The sequence below is a fragment of the Doryrhamphus excisus genome, chromosome 9 (assembly GCF_030265055.1).
Source record: "Doryrhamphus excisus isolate RoL2022-K1 chromosome 9, RoL_Dexc_1.0, whole genome shotgun sequence".
Classification (NCBI taxonomy): Eukaryota; Metazoa; Chordata; class Actinopteri; order Syngnathiformes; family Syngnathidae; genus Doryrhamphus; species Doryrhamphus excisus.
Genome location: NC_080474.1, coordinates 16688345 through 16710107, shown reverse-complemented (window position 1 = coordinate 16710107; position 21763 = coordinate 16688345). Strand labels below are relative to the sequence as shown.

The window sequence follows — 21763 nt, the reverse complement described above, 5'->3', positions numbered from 1 at the left end:
AGGGATATTTATGTACATATTCATAAAGCTAATAACCCTGTTTTCCAGGGTTCTTTGAAGTTTTCTAAAAAAAAAAAAAAGGAATGAAATTATTTAAATTGGTTTTAATCTTAGAATACTAACAAGGCCTTACATGTGTTTTTTAAAGACTTGTTGCCAAGAAGCACAAAACAAAATGGTTAAAATATGCTAAATTGCAGAAGAATCACCAAGAATTTGACTTTGTATTCTTTTCAGTACCTGAGTCTCTAACATGACTCCAGTATCTGTGTCTTGTTTTTTTTTTTTAATGGAGGAGTTTACCCACATTGTGTATACCATACATTATGTAATTTAAACATTTTACAATGGTATCCTAGATGTTTTCAAATATAAAATGCACAATCCAAAACACTACGCTGATCATGCAATCACAAGGGTCTTCTTCACTTGAGAAGGGCCACAAAAAGACACACGGAATTATTACATTGAGCACGCAGTCTTTTATTTATGTACACATAGATGTGACCACATTAAACAGTCCGACTTGACTGTTGGGCTCCCTTTTCATTGGCATGCACTACGACTCGAGTTGTCACTTGTTAGTCCCGCCCCCCCTGCCACTACACACCGTGAAACATTTCAAATGTTTAATCACTCAGTTACTGCACAAACTGTGGCACCTCTTCTTTTTTTGAATGGTGGTGCTGTGCAACAGTAGTCTGTCAATAGTCGCAGTAATTTGGTTCGTATACATTTTTGAGAACTTGAGAGAGTTTCCCGAAATGTGTTACAAAAAAACCTGAGATGTTCTCTCTCATATCTGTCTTGCTTTTTATGAAGCATTCATTTTTTTCTCTTTGTATGGTTTGCCTTAGAGCTTTCTATTTTGGAATAAACAATCTCTTAACTCCTTGGTGCATCATTTCCTTCTGTGTCTTAGCAATGTGGCCGTCTGCATTAACAAGGAATACAGTTGTCTTAGTTGAGGGTTGAGTTAAGACTTCCTTCCCTCTGAAAAACAAGATGAAAATATCTTTAGCTGCGCTGCCTTGCCTCGTTTTATTACGATAACTCCCTTTCTCTCCAGTGTTCTGATGGGCAATATGAACTTGAGTCAATGCATATTATACTATACAGTATCTAGCAACAGTTACAAGTACACCCTCACATTCCAGCAACCAGTTATTAGGTTTAGGGGTCAATCACATTTTCACACAGGGCAATGGAGGGTTCTTTTTCTCCCTTAAGTTTCATTTAAAAACTGCATTTTGTGTTCAGTTGTGTTGTCATTGACAATATGTATTTTTTTATGCTGCTTCTGCTTAAGGATGCCCGACAGGTGCTCACAATATCAACTTCAACTTGAAGGTGTGTGCTCATAATCAACTTGGAAAGGTTTCCCAATGTTCACAATGTTTCCCTCAATGAACCGCAGCTCCCCAGGAGCACTCATGCAGCCAAGAGCGACAGGACATATCCTGCTACTCACCTGTGTTGCTATTGCAATGCTATAGTATTTACACAATAATGGCTTTACCCCGACTACTGTAAAGTATATCCACATTTCCTTCCTATTGTATTGTCACATGACACAAGAAGGTTGCTGAGATGTGAGGGGTGTACTCACTTTTGTGAGGTACCGTAGGCACACAACCAAAAACATGCACTGACCTCCATCTGTTGCCTGAGCCAGCTAAGCGAGTGTGTGATCCTGGTGTAAACGCCTGGCTTGTTCCTTATAGCACAGCCAATACCCCAACTCGTTGCACCAACCAGCTTCCATACAGAGGCGCCCTCACAGGCCAGAGGTCCCCCGCTGTCCCCCTGAGGAAATACTTCCAGGTCAAACCCTTATTGTACAGACAGAACTAACTACAAGCACCAAAAACAGGACAATAAAAATCAATATACGGATAACTATAACTTTAGTACGTATTGTCAACACTTTATACAAATGCATTTTGCAGAAGTACTATGGTGTTGTAAAATAATATAGTAATAGTACAAATATCACCTGACAGGAGTCAGTTCCGCCCTCCAGGTATCCTGCACAGATCATCCACGGTGAGATCAGGCCCTGGTAAACCTCAGGCTGGTTACAGGTCTTTGTGGAAAGGATGGGCACCATTGCAGAGCGTAAAAAGACACTGGTCTCTCCTGTAAAAGCCAAAGAACATTTCCAAATTAGTTCATGCCTATAGTGAATATGTTTTTCTGAGTTGATTCTCACCTTCATCCTCAGTTGCCCCCCATCCAGAGATCCAGCACATTGTGCCTTCTTCAAATTCCTCCCCATAATTAGGCAGGCAGATTGGCTCCACAAATCCTAAAGTAGAAGGATTTCTTTAGTTATGGCATCCTGCAGGGGTCAATGCTGTGACCACTCACACTTACATTCACTCCTACTAACCCAACACAGCCATCAACAAAAAATCCTTACCATTAAAAACAAGGGGCTTGGCGAGTTTCATGAGTGCGATATCATAATCCAGGCCTTTGGGGCGATATCGAGTGTGGAATATAATCTGCTCCACTGCAAGAGACTGGGCACCATGGACTGGCTGCTCCGTCCGTCCCACATGGACTGTCCACATAGAAGGGTCTGTAAACCTAATAACAGGACATGTCATGAAAACAAAAACAATATATGGTAATGGTTTTATTTCATTGAACATACATACAATTGAATGCATCACATAATCAGTTCACAGTTCCACATGTCCAAAAGGAGCAGGAAGAAGCAAAGCTTATTAAATCCTACCCCTTTATCTGGTACTTTTACAATCAGTAACTGTTACATTTGTTCACTTCCTGCTTTCCTAATATAGTTTACTTTTTTTTTTAAATCATGTACTGAAGTAGGGGCGGCACGGCGGTCTAGTGGTTAGCGCGCAGACCTCACAGCTAGGAGACCAGGGTTCAATTCCACCCTCAGCCATCTCTGTGTGGAGTTTGCATGTTCTCCCCGTGCATGCGTGGGTTTTCTCCGGGTACTCCGGTTTCCTCCCACATTCCAAAAACATGCTAGGTTAATTGGTGACTCCAAATTGTCCATAGGCATGAATGTGAGTGTGAATGGTTGTTTGTCTATATGTGCCCTGTGATTGGCTGGCGACCAGTCCAGGGTGTACCCCACCTCTCGCCCAAAGACAGCTGGGATAGGCTCCAGCACCCCCGTGACCCTCGTGAGGAAAAAGCGGTAGAAAATGAATGAATGAATGTACTGAAGTACAAGGTGATATGACCATATAATGACATAATGGGTACCATAGTAACTGTCAATAGTGATATGTATAGCACATCATATATAATATAAACTATATTAAACCTTTTTCAAATAATAATCATTTATTTCAACGAGTACCAACAACAAACACACATCTCTGCAAGGATTGGGAATTTTTCCAGAGATTGTTTCTGTGGGATTAAGTCCAGTGACTACCATGCCATCCTGTGCTTCTTCATGAAGCACCCCTTTGTTGCCTTGGCCGTATATTTTGTATCAGTGTCATGTTGGAAGACTCAACCACAACCCCGGTGATGCATTTCACAGTGAGAGACAAGAGACAGGCCCAGGTAGAATACATTTAACCAATATATAAAGCTACATGTACCACTCACCCGAACACACAGTGTGCTGCAGTGAGAATCCAGAGTGACGTTATGATGGAGCCGCCACAGAGATGCTCACTGCTGAAATGGAGGCTAACCTGCCAGGGGAACTGGCCAGGCCGGGAGAGGTTTCCCCCGACAATACGTGTTGTGTACTTTGGTCTGAAGCCACACTCTATGGACAGAATTGGTTAGAAAGGTTAGATGGCGTTGCTAGGTTTATAAAACTCAAAATCTGATCATAAAGTACACATATTGAGCAGAAAACACGGTTTCTGGCCTTCTCCTCACTGTTTTGTGTTAACATTAGAATATGGGTACTTCAAGACAATGACAAAGTGGCCCCAAATGGGCACAAAGCCGCATCGGATGCATTGTATTGCTAACACACATCACTGTGATTCTTCTGGCCATAAATGAGTACGCTTTCTTTCCTGAAAGTCTAAAATCCTAACTAAAACAAAGCCAGCAGTTTACTCACCCAGACATTTCAGTGTTGTCACTTTTCCTGAGGTACATTGGCTTTTACTGAGGGGACACAAGACATACAAACAGGCGATATCAGTAGAGCTCAGTGACAGATTATGAAAATGTTACCGGGACACAAAAGGATACAGGATGTGTTCAGGAATATTACCATAAATCAGTAATTTTATTACCATAAATGGTTATGGTCAGGCACATGTGTTTGACAAAATTGTCCCAAGATTCATTATCAAGGTGCCATCAAGAAGTCCAACAATAACAAAAATGAAAACACAATCATGATTTGGTTAGATGATAAAAAGGAAAGGAAATTTTTAGTGTTCGCTTTGTCTTCTTTTTGTTAGGATTTCGGAATATCATGTATTGTCATCATACTTTTATACATATACAGTGGTACCTCAGTTTTTGTTAATTAATTCCAAAAGGTTCAATGAAAACTGAAATGTAAACAAAAATTAGGCATTTTTTCCTATAGGAATAAATGTAAATCCAATGAATCTGTAACATGTTTTGTTTAGACACTTTTTAGAGGGAATTTTGCCCATAATTCATAATCCTTATGTGAAACATGAACACATTCTAGCACGTGAAAACGAGTTTATATGAGCTAGCTAGCCATGGGCGACATGGGAAATAAATATTTTGACGCTAAAGCCCTCACAAAAAACGCCAACAGTGTTCCATTTACTCATACTTATTTATATATTAACCAAGTTACAATGATATTATTATTGTAGCAGCTAACATGAAAAAATATTTTTATCTCGCGGGCTAACACGAGGCGTCGCTAATTGCTAGTCTCGGCGCCATTCATGTACGAAAGAGTGGATACCTAACTCTCAATTTCGCTACAAAAACTCAACAAGATGCTGGTTTGCCGTCAGCATTTTTTTTTACCTGAGGACTGGAGCACACGTCTTGTGCTGGAACATACAGCCATCCCAAGGAGAGCGGACATCGTAAGTGTTGTCGCTGCTGTTATTGTTGTTGAAGGAACTAGCATAAGTATTCATTCATACATTCATTTTCTACCGGGTATGCTGGAGCCTATTCCAGCTGACGTCGGGCGTTAGGCGTAGTATAAAATCATCAAAATACGGCAAGATACTGCAACTATTACATGTTATCATCAGTGTACGTGTTAATGTTTGATCACAGCATGTATATCATACGATGCAAAGTTGTTAAGAGTTATTTTTAGAGGGCTTCAGAGTCAAAATAGGTGTATCCCAATGACAGGACTGAAAGCTAGCTTAAATAAACCAGTTACAGGCAACACGAATGATTTTCAACAAAAACACAATTAATCACTGACAATAACTGGGGCATATGAAAACCGAGGTTTGACTGAAATGACTATTTGATGTTTACCTGAATATTGGAGCATTTTGTAGCTTTATGATCTGTGATTGGCTCAGGTTGATGGACACCAAATGGTGCTGAAGGCGCTCCTCAATGGTGGTCAGTGGGATGAAGAACGACTCCACATAACTGCCAAAGACACGAAAAACACAATCTAATCACACTACTGATTTCCAGTAAAATAAAATTTGTATATGTTTTTTGTAGCGTCACAAGCATCACACACAGAAAATCAAAGCATCCCTTGAAGAGTAAATTGTTTACATAGTCACTGAGCTCAAGTCTCAAGATTTAGTCAAATCTGAAAATGGCATATTTTTCAAAAACCTTTTGTTTGTTTGAGCTCCAAATTTTACAACTTATACAAAAGGAGATCTTGAAAGCACCACGCCACAGCAGAACAACACTGTGACCCCACAATGGGACCAGTGAGGACAACACCTCGTGTATCCCAGCTGTTTGCAGGCCGATGCTCCGAGCCAATTGTTCCAATCCTCTGAGCAGACTGTCCTCCACACACCCCCTCTCTGGACCTGCAGGACTGAACTCCGCCCACTGAGACGCACTGACACAAAAAGCAGACAGTTATTAATATGTAAAACCTTAGGAAAAATACCATCTACACTGTAATATGGTGGAGAGGGACATCACATGGAAGAGTCAGTGCAAACTAAGTGATCTCACATGGGTCAAGAACGCAGAGATGAGTTAATTTGAGTTAAATCGGTTAAGTAAAACCAGATTTATAATCAATAATATTCACCTGGTGTCGTCACGTGTGGTGTAGAACAAAAGGAAATGGATCTGCTTGTAAAAAAAAAAATGCCCCAATTTTCAACTGCAAATGTTGATAACTTTGATCAAAGGTCATTTGTTTGCTTTGGAGGAGAAGGAAGGGTAATATTAATTAATCCTATGACTGACTCTTGTATACTGAAGTCGGGTGGGTATTTGATTCACTCGATTCATCCGTCAACAGAGTGCATGCGCAGAAATTCATGAGAATTGTGCACTCAGTTCACCCGGTCAACCATCACAGAGTGTGAAAAAGTGATTTTCACTCAGTATCATAACAATCATAACACTTGCATCATAACTTAACTGAGATTCATTGAACCTGGAAACGCTTATAAAGCCGTTCCCACAATGAGAGCCGTTATGCACAAATGTTCCCAGGACTCCCGGCCAACCAAAATTACCCCAAGAGCGCAGCAACGACTCATCCAAGAGGTCACGAAAGACCCCACAACAACATCCAAAGAACTCCAGGCCTCGCTTTCCTCAGTTAAGGTCAGTGTTCTTGACTCATAAGAAAAAACACTTTTGAACTAAGGCTCGTCTCAATTTTGCCGGTCGGGTCTGGAACCTGTACTGTAATCACTTTTTTCCCTACTGTGTGATTTTACGTCCAATTTGTGAATACACTATGTCAACATGAACAACATGGAAGGTACTGGACAAGCGTGTTTTTGAGGTGAAATCTTCCCGTAGACTGAGGACTAAAAACTAAAAACATCTAAATATACACAAATACGTAGAAGCAGACACAAAGCCATTGACATGAAGAGTAGATATGTCAAGATAAGTATAAGATAAGAATAGAAAGCCAACAGTTTCTCACCACAGCCAAGCTCGTCCTCCCCATTGCCACAGTTCACCTCTCCGTCACACTGTGCTGAGCTTCTAATGCATTGGGAGGAAAAGCCGCAACGAAACTTCCCCACACAGCTGAGACCCACTATAGACATACACACACACACAGGGGGGTTATTTTCATAAAACATTGCATAAATTTCAAGTTGTGTACGGTGCAAATCAACATTATTGAAAATGGAACACTCACCCCCAAGGCCAATACCAAGAACAAGTGTGACCACCAGGATGATACATGTAGCAATTATCAACTCCATGCGATGAGCCAGCAGTCTTGTCTTCCATTTACTGTCCAAATCATCATCTGTTGACAACAACACTGTTATATTCCCTATAATTACGTTCACTAGTCGTAATCAAAGCATAGTAATGCTAGAACAAACACTGAGTGTGTTACTGGGTTAGGACTCACCAATCATAAATGGCTGAATCTTGGTGACTGGCATGGTTGGACTACATGCAGTTAAAGTCTGGGAATCTGCGGGTTTGCTCAAATTGTTCTCAGAAGGTGAGTCAGCATTTAAGCTACCCAGGGGGCTGACGTTTATTGTGGTTGGGGTCTCAACAGTGGGGAGGTCTTCCTCTGTCACAGAGACCACTTCGATCCTGGAGGAGTCCGGTTGTTCCGGTGCTTCTACCTTAAATTCCTAAGAGGTAAAACAAAAAACTGGAAGATCGTACTTGTGGACTATTTAACAATATAATTAATATTTACTATATCACATACGTTATATTATATATACAAGTATATCATATTTTTGTCAAATTTGTTTTGTACAATTTTGTAGCACTGTTCCAGTATAATAAAAAATATACACATTATGGACACATTATGATAGAATGTATTGTTTTGTACATAAAACATTTTTTGGTCATAAATTAATTGAAGTAATCTGAAGAAAATCTGAAGAACTAGCTCTTTTGAGAACCATCTGTCCAAAAGAGCTGGAATTCCCATCACTTGTCTGTTGAGCTTTTGAAGTGTAAAAGTGCTGTTGGCTAATAATACAACTACTACAACTGCTAATAACAATATGTAATATGAATAATTTCTTATTCAGTTTTAAGAAAACTCCAATTCAGGGGTCGCCAACATTTTGTCTTGTGAGGCTTGCAGGTGCCTCATATGGTCCTGGGCACCGTATTGGTGACCCCTGCATTAGCTCATCTCAGTTATCAATGATAAAACTAAAATGTGTCACACAGCTAATTTATATAACACCATCATTACGTAGTCTTACTGTTGAGGATGTTGGGGTTTCATTCACACCGGTGTTGGTTGCGGAACCTGCAAAAACAGAAATCAGATACGGATAGGTAGCGATGGAGATTGGGTAAAAAAAAATAAAATAATGAAGAAACAGAAAAAGGATGAGTCAAGTCTGAACTTACTGATGTCAGCAAAGCTCTTCGTCATCATGACGTAGTCCAAAGTGAATTGTACATTTTCTAAAACTGACAAAAAAAAGATGCCCCTTATCCCATGTGTTCTTCTTTCGCTGGCCTCTTGTTCGGTGCAAATGACACCTGAGCAGGTGAGTGCTCCTGCTTGGAGTGAGGATCAAGTGACTCTGACTCTCCTCACTACATAGGTAATGTTACCTACTCGCGTGTCCTCAAAGTGCCCAGGGAATTGGAAGCACAGATACACATATGATAGATGCTTACAACCAGGGAACCAGGTGCTAAATAGGCCTTGGACCAGCTAAACATTTAGTGACAGCAGCAGCAGCAGCAGCACCTGATATGGTACAGTGTTGTGTCATATTTTTATTGAAGTTAACTTCTTTTTACACTTGTCACAATAATTTGGATTAACATCCAATCTCAAATGACATTTGAACAGTTATTTAATTATAATTAATTAATGATGCTAATTATAGGTAAAGATATAGAAGCCTCATGAAAATATGAAATTAGCATTCTGTGAAGCAATTTCAGGATTTGAAGAAATAACAAAAACAAGCAAAAAATGGTTAATCCGAAAATGACAATAAGAGTGAGCGATCATGTGAGAGCCGACTATTCACAAATATCAGTCTACAAGTTAATACAGGACCTAACAATTTTTTTTTTCATTTTACCTGACTTCTTGAGCAAATCTGTGGCTACGACCACCGTGGTTGTGACACTGGTAAGACAACTGGAAGATGTTTTTCATTTAGCTTATGGCACAGATGGAAACAAACAGCATGGGAGATTATTACTTTAAATAATCTCTGAACAGATTACATACAGTATTTGTGATGGAAACAACCCCTTTACAGCTAAGATGCTCCTTTAGCTCTCAGCTTGGACAGCAGCATTTCATTCTTTCGACATTCCTGGAGAAACAAAAATGGAATTCAGCACACATTGCATGGACAGATTGTTCTGCTTTCGTCAGCCTTAAAGGAGACATACTATGTATACTTGCTAAATAGTATGTTTATGTTGTTTTCAGGGGCTGTCCTTGTCCTACCAGAAAACAGACCCATTGGACCTCTGTGTGGAGGTGGTGTTATTTAATCGGGTCAATAGTAGGGTCAATATAATATAGACATTTTCTGGTATGGACAGCTTGGGTAATTATGCACTTTTTAGGTGGGCACGGACAAGACAAGCAAAATAACTGTAAGCAATCAAGTGGGTTTTTCATAATAAGTCCCCTTTAAAGTGTATTTACCCATTACCTCTTTAAAATCTTTGACAGTTTTGAAATAAAGTCTCTGTTTGTCGAGCAACTCCAGGTACTCGTCATTCAGCTGATCTCTTCTCATTTTGTTCTCTTGCTTCTTCTTTTCCATCTGCATGCAGGAAGCACACGTATAGTATCGAACACTTGCACCTATTTGGAGTATGCTTACCTTGATGCGACTCTGTTTGAGTCCCTCGACAATCTGCTCCAATTGCCTGAGGAATTGCTCCTTATCTGATGAGGATGACATCGCCCTGGACAACAAAAATAAATGTACAGTATATTGTATCCATTGTCTACAGTGGTTCCCTGCATATTTACAATTTATTATTTTTTTTCTCTCTCTCTGAAAGAGAGTGTGGTGATGGAAGCAACTTCATTCATTCATTCATTTTCTACCGCTTATCCTCACAAGTGGTGCTGGAGCCTATCCCAGCTGTCTTGGAGTGAGAGGCGGGGTACACCCTGCACTGGTCGCCAGCCAATCACAGGGCACATATAGACAAACAACCATTCACACTCACATTCATACCTATGGACAATTTGGAGTCGCCAATTAACCTAGCATGTTTTTGCAATGTGGGAGGAAACCCACGCCTGCACGGGGAGAACATGCAAAATCCACACACAGATAGCCGAGGGTGGAATTGAACTCGGGTCTCCTGCGCGCTCACCACTCATCCACCGTGCAGCTCGATGGAACAAATTACTTCCTTCAAACTTGCAGTGAGGTGAACATACTGTAAGTTCATGTATGATCATAGACGAACGATGTGTTACTTACTGTTGGAAGTTGTCATGAATGGAATTCAGCAAATTAACCTACAATGGAAAAATATGACTTTATAATATGTGAAATGGGACAGAGATGTGGAAAACAAACAAAAATAACGAATCGCCATCTTACTTGTACATATATACTTACCTCCTTCTCGAGGTAAACTTTTTTGTCATCTAAGGTATTATACAATGTGAAGAACTGTTTGGTCTCTTTGTGTGTTGCTGAGACTGAAAGAAACAAATTCAGATAAATATTCCTTCAGCTTATTCTGTCATCAGTTGAAAATAATCGTTTTGACTGTTGAGGAGGACCTACCTTGGCTATAGAGTTCAACAAATCTCTTCTGGTACTGCGTTAGTTCTGCCCGGCTTGGTACTTCATCGATTTTTCTCTGCAAAATGGCAATCTCACGATTCCTCCGAGCCTAAACATGGAGACGTTAAGAGGTGTGGGGTTGCATGACGCACTGAAAATAAGACCATTTGATTTGATGGAATCAGTCGGCAGTTTGATGGTTCTGTCACATAAAGCAGGGGTCGGCAACCTTTACTATCAAAAGAGCCATTTTACCCCCACGCTCACTAAAGGTGAGATGCCTATTTTCCCCGTTCAGGTGTTTAAAAAAAAATACTTGAACATTTATCCATACATTTTCTATACCACTTATCCTCATTAGGGTCGCAAGGGTATGCTGGAGCCTATCCCAGCTGACTTTGGGCGGCACCGTGTGACCAACTTACCCAGCAATTTCTGGCAATTTGCTATTTCTACTTACCATGAGTAGGCGGATCTTTTGTAGTTTCTCTTGATCTGTGTTATACTGTTTGTGTATCAGTTGGTTCCTTTCCTAAAGAAGATAAATGGAAGTAGATTTGATTATCATTATATAATATCAAATTAAAGGCATGCTCTGTATTAGCTGTCTAATATAAACACCCCCCACATCCTCCACTGCATACCTTGTCCTCCTCTGTACCCTGCCCAGATGCTGTCCTCAATTCTTCAATGTTCTTTTGCAGAAGCGTCATCTCATCCTGGATATAGCATCCGGACAAAAAAACAAAACAATATGAAGTCAATTCTTTCCCAAACTAAGCCACACATGTCCAGAATATGGGTCAATAGCAAAGTATGTGGACTTACTCTGCAGTGGGTACGGAACTCATGCTCTTGTACTTTCAAGCTTTCATTCATTGTTACCAGACCCCTTAGCTTCTCCAACATGCTGTTAAGCAGAATAATATATTTACTGTACTTAATAAAAAAAAATACAATGTAGCCTCTGTGGTAACTAACAAATGAAGAAATCTTAAATACATTTATTGTACAAAACACACAAATGAAATGCAATCAAAACAAAATGGCGACCTGTATTCTTTGCACAACATAGGAGTGTGGGAGGACAAACATTTTTGTCTACTAGATTTGATAAATCTCATAATATAGCTTTTCATGTTCAATTAAAAAAAAGTTAAGTTTATATTGTGAAAGTTATCCGTGTTAGAGCGATTGCAATACAGCCCATGCATTTGCCCGTGTCGCTCGTAAGCCTGATCCTCTTCACCCCCAGCATGCACGTGTACTGCAAATTTAGGAGTGTTAACATGACATTTGGCTACACTATGCACGTGCATGTTTGCACATTATCAAATGTAACTGGCAAGGAGCAACTACAGTATGGGCTTTGTGTCTGTGTTTGTCAGAGAGGTAATCATCATCAATCAACAACCTGCTGTCAGCTTGACCTTCCATGTCCTCTAAAGTCATCAGCTCATTCTTCATTCTCTCTGATTGCTCTGTTGCCTAGTAGGACACATAAAAGAAAAATGTAAATATAAAAAGTAGGAGTGTCACAAGATCTCAAGATTAAATGATCAGACTGTGCGCTATATGCCATCGCTACTGCGAATGATAAAAAACATAATATGGAAGTGGCAGTGTGTGAGGCAGATGTGGAGACGCACGTTAAGTGCTTTACACACACTATAAGCCTTTCAGTCCTGCCGGCACTTAGTATTCCAAGCGTCACTCGCTGGAGCTGCCGGGGTGTTAGTGTCCAAGCAGAACCTGTAGTAATTCTACATTTCTTTTAGCATAAAGATAAAGCTAATCTACTATAATGGACAATTTTACAATTGTCTTACATAACTGCAAATTAACATTCAACTGTTAAAAGCATCATGTTTTTAATTTTTACACACTTTGAACCCTGGTTCTTAGCCATAAGGCTAAAAGACCCAGAGTTCCCATGTTGCTTTTGAGTGCAGATTCAGGAAGTAGTCCAGTGGATTCTAACAACACGTGTTGAAGTCTTATGCAGCGATCGTGTTTTGTGCTGACAAATTTTTAAGTATGTTTGATCAAGTGCAGAATTACTATAGCTTCTGCTTGGACTGTGGCAGCTTGATTCCGAGCCAAACAGTTGGTTTCATTTACTCTAACAACGACCCTCCTCTAGGTATGCCCACTCCACTGTGATTGGTCATATTCCCAAGCGCTCCCAAGGACTTCTGGATACTTAGGTTTGTGTTTACTGAATACAGGCAAATGTGCAGCCCATATAAGAAAGTCTTGATCGCATTGACATCAGTAGAACTCGTAAAAAAACTCTAAAAATGTCAGAAAAGTGAAAAAAGTGCTATTCATTTTTTGTAAAGGTGGTTAATCTTTCTTACCTCAAGCAGTTTTTTCTTGGCCTCGTTGCAACCTCTCTTTACTTCTGCAAGATTGGCTTGTAGCTATTAACCAAAGACAAAACTATTATTGTTCAACACAAACAGGCACCACATTTTTAACTACCTGACAGCTATTACATATTACATACATTACGGAATTTAAATTTGTCAAGGACTATTTTATTGTGTATTATTCTGGTGATTACAATTATGTAAGCCTGAACTCATTTCAGAATATAAGTAAATAAATCGCTATCAGCTCTTCTTGAGTTGGCGCAAACCGAACCATGACTAATGCATTCATGTCTCCTGAACAATATGCTAGGCTCCATTTCTTGTAATGAAGATGAAAGTGACGGCTACCCCAATTAAGGTAAAGTGATACTAACCTCACCAAGTTGGTCAGTCTTCTGCTGTATTTGTTTTTTAAGAGAGGCAACAGCTCTGAGGTGCTGCTGCAACGGGCCATAGCGCTCTGTAAAGTCCTCTGAGGACACCTCCAAGTGCTGGATGAACCCAGAAAGACAACAAAGTCAGTGTACAGTCCAATACCACTTCAGAGCTGCCAACCTTGAAGATATTTAGGAGTACCCTGAACCCAATACCAATACTGTAAAGATATTGCATGTTCTTTGTTAGTAGTTGTTTCTCAGTTTAAAGGTTGTCCTTCCATCCATTTTCAATGCTGCTTATCCTAACTAGGGTGGAGGGTATGCTGGAGCCTATCCCGAGATTTACATTATTTCAGTTAAAGTCCATTTCGGTTAGTCTCAGACCTTCTGGAACAAATTAATGATGGTAAGCACTGTACACTGTACTTGCTTATTGATAGATTGACGGCACAGTCACGTACCTTCTCGGCATATTCAGAAGCGATGAGTTTGATCTCCTCAGACTGTTGTCCAACTATATGCCCCACTGTGCTTGCAGTCAGTTGGCCCTGAAAGATACAATGCATACATGCTTGTTAAAAACCCAAAATGTATAGATATTGAAACATGTCCTGTAGTTTATTGGAAATTTTTATGTGTTGTGGTAAAAATCCCCTATAGCTCAGGCTCGCATAAGCTCTTACCGTCCTGTTTTCTGTTCACTATCTGCAAGTACATACAGTAAATTCTGCATGTGTCAATCTAGAAAAAGTACTTGATAAAAGGGATGGGCCAGCTAAGGACATTATAAACACAAAGTAATTCAGTTAGTTGTAGTAAATAACTTATAGTACAACTCTTTAAAATTCAAAATACTTAAAAAGGTACCAGACACCTAAATACAAATGCTTTACAATTTCCAAGAAAACAAATTCAGAGGGCTCCACATCAACACCCTCCATGGCCTTTGTATGTTTTAGCTCATTTTTGCAATAAACATTAATATTCAACGCTCATCACAAATTTAATTCATTTGCAAGTGTATAAACTGTAAACCAACAAAATAAAATATATTTAAATAGATCAACACATATAAAAAAGGGGTCTACCTCTTCATCAGCCATTGCAGCCATCCTGGTGATTAAACTTTTGATACGTTTCTAAAAAAAAAAAAAAAAAAGGAACAACAAAGAATAATAATACATAAGCAAAATATGAAACCAAGTACAGAATACACTCATCAGGAAGAGAGTTCAATCTGAAGGTGCAACTAGCATGCCCACTAATAATTACACTATCAATTTACAAGTAAAAATTGGAATACATTTGATACTGCTGTTATCGCATTCTTTTTGACAGCCCTAATATCTACAAATTATTAGCGGTGTCTAGATATGGCTTTCTCACAATAAAAAATATCATATAGGTATAGACAAATAGTTTGCATTAGAACAACAGGTGGATATGCAGGACAGATAAATGATGAAAATTACCTTTGTAGGAGGTACATAATAAGATAATAATAAGATAATTGCCATGGCACTGTGGTTGGAAATATCTGGTCTACATAACAGTGAATTATTATAAATATAAATAAAAAAAATAAATAATAAAAAATATTAGTACACAAACTACAGCATTGAGGGTTCGATCATACATTGACTTATTTAAAGTTATACATTTTATTCCCATACCTCCTCTGCTGCCCACAGAGCTTCTTCCTCCGACACCTCTGTCACAGGGTCCTTAGCCAGGATAGCTTTTTTGTCATCCAGCTAAAAAAAAAAAAATGCATGTCCATACTTACAATTGAGATTCAGTCCCATTTAGACCATTTTCCATATGAATCAACGTTTGGATATGATGACACAATATACAAGTTTTTCAATCCGCACAACAAATCTTTAATATTTTCCCCACTCTTCCTTGCAAATGAGATCAGATCACTGCACACTTTACCTTAGCACCCAAAATACTACAGTGTGTTTTTCCAATCAAGTTGCACAATATATGTTATAGATCACATTAAAAAGTCAAAAAGGTCCTGAAATGATTCAACTTGGTCTCATTTTCTTACACAACCTGGCATTTTATCAGAGATACATGACGTGACCTTGTACAATCTTTAAATTAACTGTATTATCATTACTATAATCGCTAACAACTGACCTTGTCTTGTTTGGATTGTTTGCTGAATCCATGTCGCCTGGAAGAAAGTAAGTCAATCAGCATTATTATTATTATTATTATTATACATTAAGATGAAACAAAACATCCGTCCTCTATGCCGCTTATCCTCACTAAGGTAGCAGGGGTATGCTGGAGCCTATCCCAGCTGACTCTGGGTGAGAGGCGCAGTACACCCTGGACTGGTCGCCAGTCAATCGCAAGGCCAAAACAAAACATTAACTCAAAATCAATAAATCATGAGGAATAAAAATGCTCTTTTCTCAAAAGCCAAATGTTACCTGCCATATTCCAGTAAAGTCGAGTGAACCTTGGACTCTTCATCCAGTAGTTCTCCGGCATCCTTCTGTCTTCTGTACTTTCTCTGTGGTTTGTATACTTCCTGGAAAAAAATATACTGCTGTTGAATTGACACATTCAAATTTAAAGTCGGCCCCTGGACTTGGCAGCTCACCAGCAAATCAAAGACTGCTCCCACTACTTTGGCTCTTTGGCAAACGTCGTCATTCTATAACAAAAAGTTTGATAAAACATGTTAAGATTAAGGATGTCCGATATCGACTTTTTTGCCGATATTGTCCAACTCACAATTTCAAATTCTGATATCAACCGATACGTGTAACATCACAAATATTTTTCATTAGTAAAATTGTTCAATGAGTACAGTTGTTTTGTTGGCTACTCCACCCATCCCCAAGTAGACAATTAATGTATTACATATTTTATATACGCATTAGGGTTGGGTCCTTATCATATATCATGATATGATGATATAAAAAACACATTGGAAAAGGGAATATGTTGAAAACACTTTGAGCATTCAGATGTCACTCCAACAGAACGGTACCTCTGGAAGGCTGTACGTTTTCTGGAACTGAGATATGGAGTAAGCTCTCACGTAGTCACCCATTTGCTCTCTGGTCTCTATGGCTCGCTTCACCAGCCACTACAAAGAAAGCAAAAGCTCATCACATACAGCAATAACAAGTAAATGCATGCACTCCCATAAACAGTACTTATAAATAGACATGTCAAATGAAAGTGCTCCATCTTGCCATGCTCTGAGAACCTCAGATGTTCTTGAATTGGAATACTGGTCATTTGAAATACCTGTACTACTGGAAACACGTGGATAAAATCAAGGCCTTGGATTTGATGAGGCTCCAGATGATGAGGACACTTCATTTTTGGTAAAACAGACACAATTTTCTCAGTCAATGCACTGTAAACAGGAATAGTAGAAGGTTAGTGTTCATTACAGCAATGGCAAACAAAAAAATAATAAACCAAAGCATCAGCTTGTGTATTGCCGCACGTCTAAGAGAGTGTGTTTGTAGTTGGTGGACATAATCAATGAGTGACAACAGTCAGTCAATCCGAAACTAGTTGTATATACACACACACAGGAGATAACGTACTAGTGCTGCTACAGTGCAAGGATTATTTTTTGGAGCCACACATCATGCAGACCTTGAATTTGAACGTCACATTGGTAAAATGTAACAAACTGCGTACCTGAGAGCAGGGAAGCATAAAAGCGTATTTAAGGGTCATAATGTGAGCAGAAATTTTGTATTTTGACAATGACTTTCCAGTTAAGAGCATGCTCACAGGCTACCAGGGATGTTTTAATAACATGATAAAACATGCATATTGTACGCAAACTGGGAAACATACGCAAATGCAGACAAAATTTGCATTGTCAATATTCAACAAAATATCTGTGTTCGCTAACCGAAGTTCCACTGTACACGCTTTTAAAAGCATACAGAGTCAGAGAGGAAACCACTTACATTTTCTGGCCAATTGTTGAGTTTTCTTGAAAAAGAAGATCAATGTCAATGTCATAGTTACATGTGGTGATGCACCAGGTCATCCCGCCAACCACCTGCACAACCAGTGAACACAAGATGAATAAAAAGAGAGGATGAGTTAGTCTAAACCATTTCAATTGGCCCCAGACCTAAACCACTGTACCTTATCAAAAGGGGACAGTCCTTTAATGCGGGCTCTGAAATATCCGGCAGCCAAAAGCAGCTCAAGGATCTCCGCCAGCTTGATGCCTTGCTCTTCATCTTCCCGAGCCTCCACCTAGAAGACGATAGTAGAACAGTGGTTTTTACCCTATTTTTTTATTTGAGTGACAGATCCATTTAAGACATTTTCAATACACATAAACATAACATTATATCCAATGTGTACTTTAGCAATATTTTAGAGTCTAGTACGCTCAAAATACATAGTATCAATATATCTGAGCCTCACCCATCCATGGCGCCCAATAAAATCAAGGTTAAGACCCCGGCACTAGACAATAGAACTTGTGCCAGTTACCCTAGCAAGATAATTTTGTATATGTTCGTTGTAAACATGTTTTAATTAAAACTGATATATATACAATATATTAATGTAGTCAAAGTGAACTCATAACTCATGAAAATAAACAAAATACCTTCATTTCTTTTGGCACAATCGTCAATACAAACGTTGCGTTGAAGAACATCACTTCCAAGAATGTTGAATTTATTTTTCGCTAATAAAAGCAGAATTAACCCACAGCCTTACCTACATATTATTAATACACAAGCGTGACTGCGGTGTAAAAGATTTTACCTGAACAAGGTTGCCGTCTTGATCGAATTGGGCACCCAATTTCGATCCATGCCTAGTTCGATGAAAAGCAGAGACGGTGGTAGCCATGTTGAACAGAGTTATGACAGGTCACATGATGTTTTTTTCTTCTTCTACGAAATGTTACTTGTGACCCAAAATGGAGACAGCAAACACGGAAGTGACGCAATTTGTTTAGTGAAAGTAGCTATCCGATATTTTTTCGTATTGGCACATACACAATACTAGTGTCGCCGAAGTATTGAAATATCCATTTTATTTCAAATATTGTTCATACATTCTGTGCGTGTTAAGGTGAAAAATCATCACGGATTCTGATTGGGGTTCCTATATTTAACTTCGTATCCAAAGCTTTCCACACTCTTTTGCAGTCCTTTGTAGCAAACACATTATTGGTTCAAGACCGCCACCCACTGGTCAAAAAGTGAATTAAAAATACACTACAAATTGAGTTATTCACTAGAATCCGCGACGAACACAAACGGTATAAAATTAAAAAATCATGCAAATCAGAATGCAACTGTTGTAAGATTTATTCAGTATGCCACAGCACAGTATCTTTATATGTGTAATTGCTTTGTACTACAATTTAGAGGATTCGTCCTTTTAAAAAATAAACACACTGGTGTGGCAAAACATGTGTTTCCTGCACTAGGAAAGGAGTTATTTAAACATACAAAGTATGTTCATGATGAATGATATGAAGTAAAAATTCAAACATTCTAAATCAGTTGCGCTAGTGCACACACACACACAAACAAAGCACATCTTCAGGATGATTATATCTTATGGTATTACAATATCCTGCTGCTGTACATTTGTTGTATGTACCTGTACTATCATCACACTAGCTGTTACTTTTTCATGACATAGTTCCGGCTTCTCCTTTTGACTTTCATCAACTGCTCCTTCGCCATGGGCTCAATAAAGGAGCCGAGGCGGGTGATGACCTTGGGCTTGGTGAGCTTCTTGACAGTCTGCTCGGTGTTCCACGTGCGGCCCACGGGAGTGCACAGGGTGCTTTCAAACTGAGCAAGACTATTGAAAGGAAACGGCTGGGAATTCACCTGGTGAAGGCTGATGGCGCTGTTTCTCTTCTCGGAGATGATGACATTAAGGTGGTTGCGATCTTTCCTGGGAGGGGGCGGCTTGGTTTTAATTGTGAATTTCTTGCGCTTTCTGCGGGACACTTTCAGGTCCTCTCCACCCCATTCCCCCCATCCAGGCAGCGCCAAACTCACCACCTTTGGCTTTCCCTCATCCTCCTGCTTCTTCTTCGCCTTGAGGAAATCTGAGATGACATCATCTCCAGCAAAAGCCTCTTTAATGAGCCCCATCTGACCACATGTTTCTTCTGAGTCTTCAGTGGATGTGGCAGTTGGAGCGAGGGGTATCTGAACGACATGCGTGTCTTTCGTCATAACTTCTTTCAATTGGATCCCCTTTTTCCGTTTCCGGGTTTTCTGTGCTTTGTTCGTGTCAGGAAGCTGGTCAGGTCCTTCCAAGGACTTCTGAGGCTCATCAGGTGCTTTATCAGCAACTAAATCCACTTCACCGAGAAGGTCTATGTCCTCCAATGTCTGGATACGCAGAAGTCCTTCCTGAAGCTGAGCAGACGTGTCCGTCTGGTTGCCATTGACTTCAGCCTCCTGACAAACACGCACTTTTTCCTTGTAGAGTTGAGTGAACTCTAACCGCTGCGCATCCTCTTGCTCAAGAGCACCTGCTTCTCCAGCCGCATCCCCAAATCCAACCTGAACATCTTCACCAGCCCGCCGTATCTTTCGCCGCGTATCAAATTCTCGAAGCAGTGATTCTTCTTCGGTTTCCACCACTTCGTTTTCCTCTTCTTCCTCTGCATTGACGGCAGTTGCAATCTCTGCTTGGACATCGTGCATCTCTTTATCTGCAGGATCTTCATAGAGCTTTCCTCTCATCCAGGGATTTGAAGGATCTGCTCCTTGCACTGCCTCGTTTACAAAATCTGGCACAATTTCGGTGTCTTCTGCTTTCTCTTCTTCGTCATTCAAAGACGGCACTCGTTTTTGAGTCAAATCTTTGTTGATTTCCAGCTGCTGCTGCATGGCTTTACGGGCTTCCTTGTCGTATTTCCCCATGATGGCCTTCGACATGGCCCACTTGCCACTGTTTTGATGCTTTAACGACATCCTTTCCTGCATCCTGGCAAGCTCCATTTTGTCCATTTGCTCCAAAGCAGAAGCTGGGTCTTTTTTCACAAGCTCCTCAAAGCTCTTCATGAAATCTTTGCGCTTTGCTTTGTTGACAACTTTGTGATATTTCTTGCTCTTGATCTTTTTCTCTCGACGAGCTTTGGCCTCATAGTAGGATTGCAGGACCCTGGTCTTTTGCAGCTCAGCGCGCCGCATCTTGGCTTCCAACAGAGTCGTCGCAGTCATTGAAGCCTCCTCAGATCGGGTCAAACGGGGATCGTTGATGGGTTGCTTGTTGGCAGACAGGAGAGAAAATACCTCCTGCTCAAGTGGAGTTTGGGCCTTCCAGCCTGCGGCTAAGGTCTCCAGGGGTTTAGGGCCGAAGGGTTCTTGATTCAGAGGAAAGATGAGCTGCTCTGATCTTTGGTTCTGTTGGATCAGACTTTGCCAGTTGCTGACCTCTGTTGCAGCTTTCTGGAACGCCACATCCCTCTGGATCCTCTCACTTTCCTCCTTGCTCAGAGGACAAGTAATGGCTTTCCTGCTTTGCTGTAGGTTCTTCAGCTGCTTTTTGGCCTTCACTGAGACATTGGGGACTTGGTCTAATGACTTGATCAAATCCGACATATTAACTTTGACGCCCTCTCCCTCCGCGATGACCGTAAACTCGGACATTTGGGCGCTCGCCTCGGATCGCTCAAACAGTTTTTTCTTCTTCTTGCTGCCCAAAGAGCTGATAGATTCCAGCAGCTTTTGGCGTCTTCGTTCGTCATCGCTGCCTTCCTCCTCACCGTCCGTGTTCGCTTCACCGGCATTAGGCACATCCTTGTCTGTACTTTCTTTCGGAATACATGGACCCTTCTTCCGACCCTTCATAGTCCTCTTTTTCACCGAAACTTTCCCCATGCTGCAGTTAACCGAACTCTAACCTGTATCGATCAAAACACGTGTTTTCTTCTTCGGCGTCTTCTTCTTCTTCGGTGGTTTATTAGCGCCTCGTAAACAATTTGTGACGTACATCACCGCCATCTTCTGATATACCGTGGTACTACACCCCACTAGAATATTTCATGTTTTCTTGTATTGTTTATTGTATCTGTTTTTCTTGATATATTTATCAATTACATTTTATTTTGTTTGTAATTCTATATTTTTGTTTCCTACACTGTTTTGAA

The 21763-nt window shown here is 40.1% G+C and overlaps 3 protein-coding genes and 1 long non-coding RNA gene across 5 annotated transcripts; 1 reads left to right on the top strand and 3 right to left on the bottom strand.

Moving 5' to 3' along the window:
• Positions 1-69: 69 nt before the first annotated feature.
• On the bottom strand, positions 70-8698 carry tmprss3a (transmembrane serine protease 3a). Of its 2 annotated transcripts, XM_058081586.1 has the most exons (14): positions 8488-8698; positions 8337-8383; positions 7508-7742; positions 7286-7399; positions 7064-7180; positions 5884-6007; positions 5452-5571; positions 4076-4122; positions 3604-3769; positions 2423-2592; positions 2213-2308; positions 1997-2139; positions 1654-1806; positions 70-993 (listed from the first exon to the last, which is right to left on the bottom strand). In XM_058081586.1, the coding sequence occupies exons 1-14, from the start codon at positions 8513-8515 to the stop codon at positions 961-963; spliced, it is 1593 nt and encodes a 530-aa protein (XP_057937569.1). In that variant the 5' UTR covers positions 8516-8698; the 3' UTR covers positions 70-960. The 2 variants fall into 2 exon arrangements, with proteins under 2 accessions (XP_057937569.1, XP_057937567.1); XM_058081584.1 differs by having other exon boundaries at positions 7064-7399.
• LOC131135552 (uncharacterized) lies at positions 4659-10151 on the top strand. The gene is made up of 3 exons (XR_009131616.1): positions 4659-5039; positions 6619-6732; positions 9892-10151. It is a non-coding gene; the product is annotated as an uncharacterized LOC131135552 (long non-coding RNA).
• On the bottom strand, positions 8952-18563 carry ccdc93 (coiled-coil domain containing 93). Its single transcript, XM_058081583.1, has 23 exons — positions 18400-18563; positions 17764-17877; positions 17580-17674; positions 16897-17008; positions 16634-16732; positions 16241-16294; positions 16068-16168; positions 15769-15805; positions 15294-15374; positions 14709-14759; positions 14082-14168; positions 13618-13734; positions 13229-13291; positions 12283-12356; positions 11697-11778; positions 11513-11587; positions 11329-11400; positions 10869-10977; positions 10698-10780; positions 10557-10594; positions 9942-10026; positions 9768-9881; positions 8952-9419 (listed from the first exon to the last, which is right to left on the bottom strand). The coding sequence occupies exons 1-23, from the start codon at positions 18484-18486 to the stop codon at positions 9363-9365; spliced, it is 1887 nt and encodes a 628-aa protein (XP_057937566.1). The 5' UTR covers positions 18487-18563; the 3' UTR covers positions 8952-9362.
• Positions 18564-18674: 111 nt separating this feature from the next.
• si:dkey-251i10.3 (uncharacterized protein LOC553498 homolog) lies at positions 18675-21578 on the bottom strand. The gene is made up of 2 exons (XM_058081582.1): positions 18891-21578; positions 18675-18857 (listed from the first exon to the last, which is right to left on the bottom strand). Exon 1 carries the CDS (start codon positions 21492-21494, stop codon positions 19272-19274), a length of 2223 nt encoding a protein of 740 aa, XP_057937565.1. The 5' UTR covers positions 21495-21578; the 3' UTR covers positions 18675-18857; positions 18891-19271.
• Positions 21579-21763: the final 185 nt, after the last annotated feature.

Bases quoted from the DNA above. Each gene is read 5' to 3' on its own strand.
- tmprss3a (XM_058081584.1), bottom strand. From the start codon at position 8,515: ATGATGACGAAGAGCTTTGCTGACATCA. The intron at 3,770-4,075 runs GTGAGTAAACTG...TTCTGTCCATAG, and splicing joins GACAACACTGAAATGTCTGG to AGTGTGGCTTCAGACCAAAG. The intron at 2,309-2,422 runs GTAAGGATTTTT...CTTCTACTTTAG, and splicing joins CAAGCCCCTTGTTTTTAATG to GATTTGTGGAGCCAATCTGC.
- ccdc93 (XM_058081583.1), bottom strand. From the start codon at position 18,486: ATGGCTACCACCGTCTCTGCTTTTCATCGAACTAGGCATGGATCGAAA. The intron at 11,588-11,696 runs GTAAGTCCACAT...TGCTATATCCAG, and splicing joins AGTTCCGTACCCACTGCAGA to GATGAGATGACGCTTCTGCA. The intron at 10,595-10,697 runs GTAAGTATATAT...TTTCCATTGTAG, and splicing joins AAGTTTACCTCGAGAAGGAG to GTTAATTTGCTGAATTCCAT.
- si:dkey-251i10.3 (XM_058081582.1), bottom strand. From the start codon at position 21,494: ATGGGGAAAGTTTCGGTGAAAAAGAGGACTATGAAGGGTCGGAAGAAG.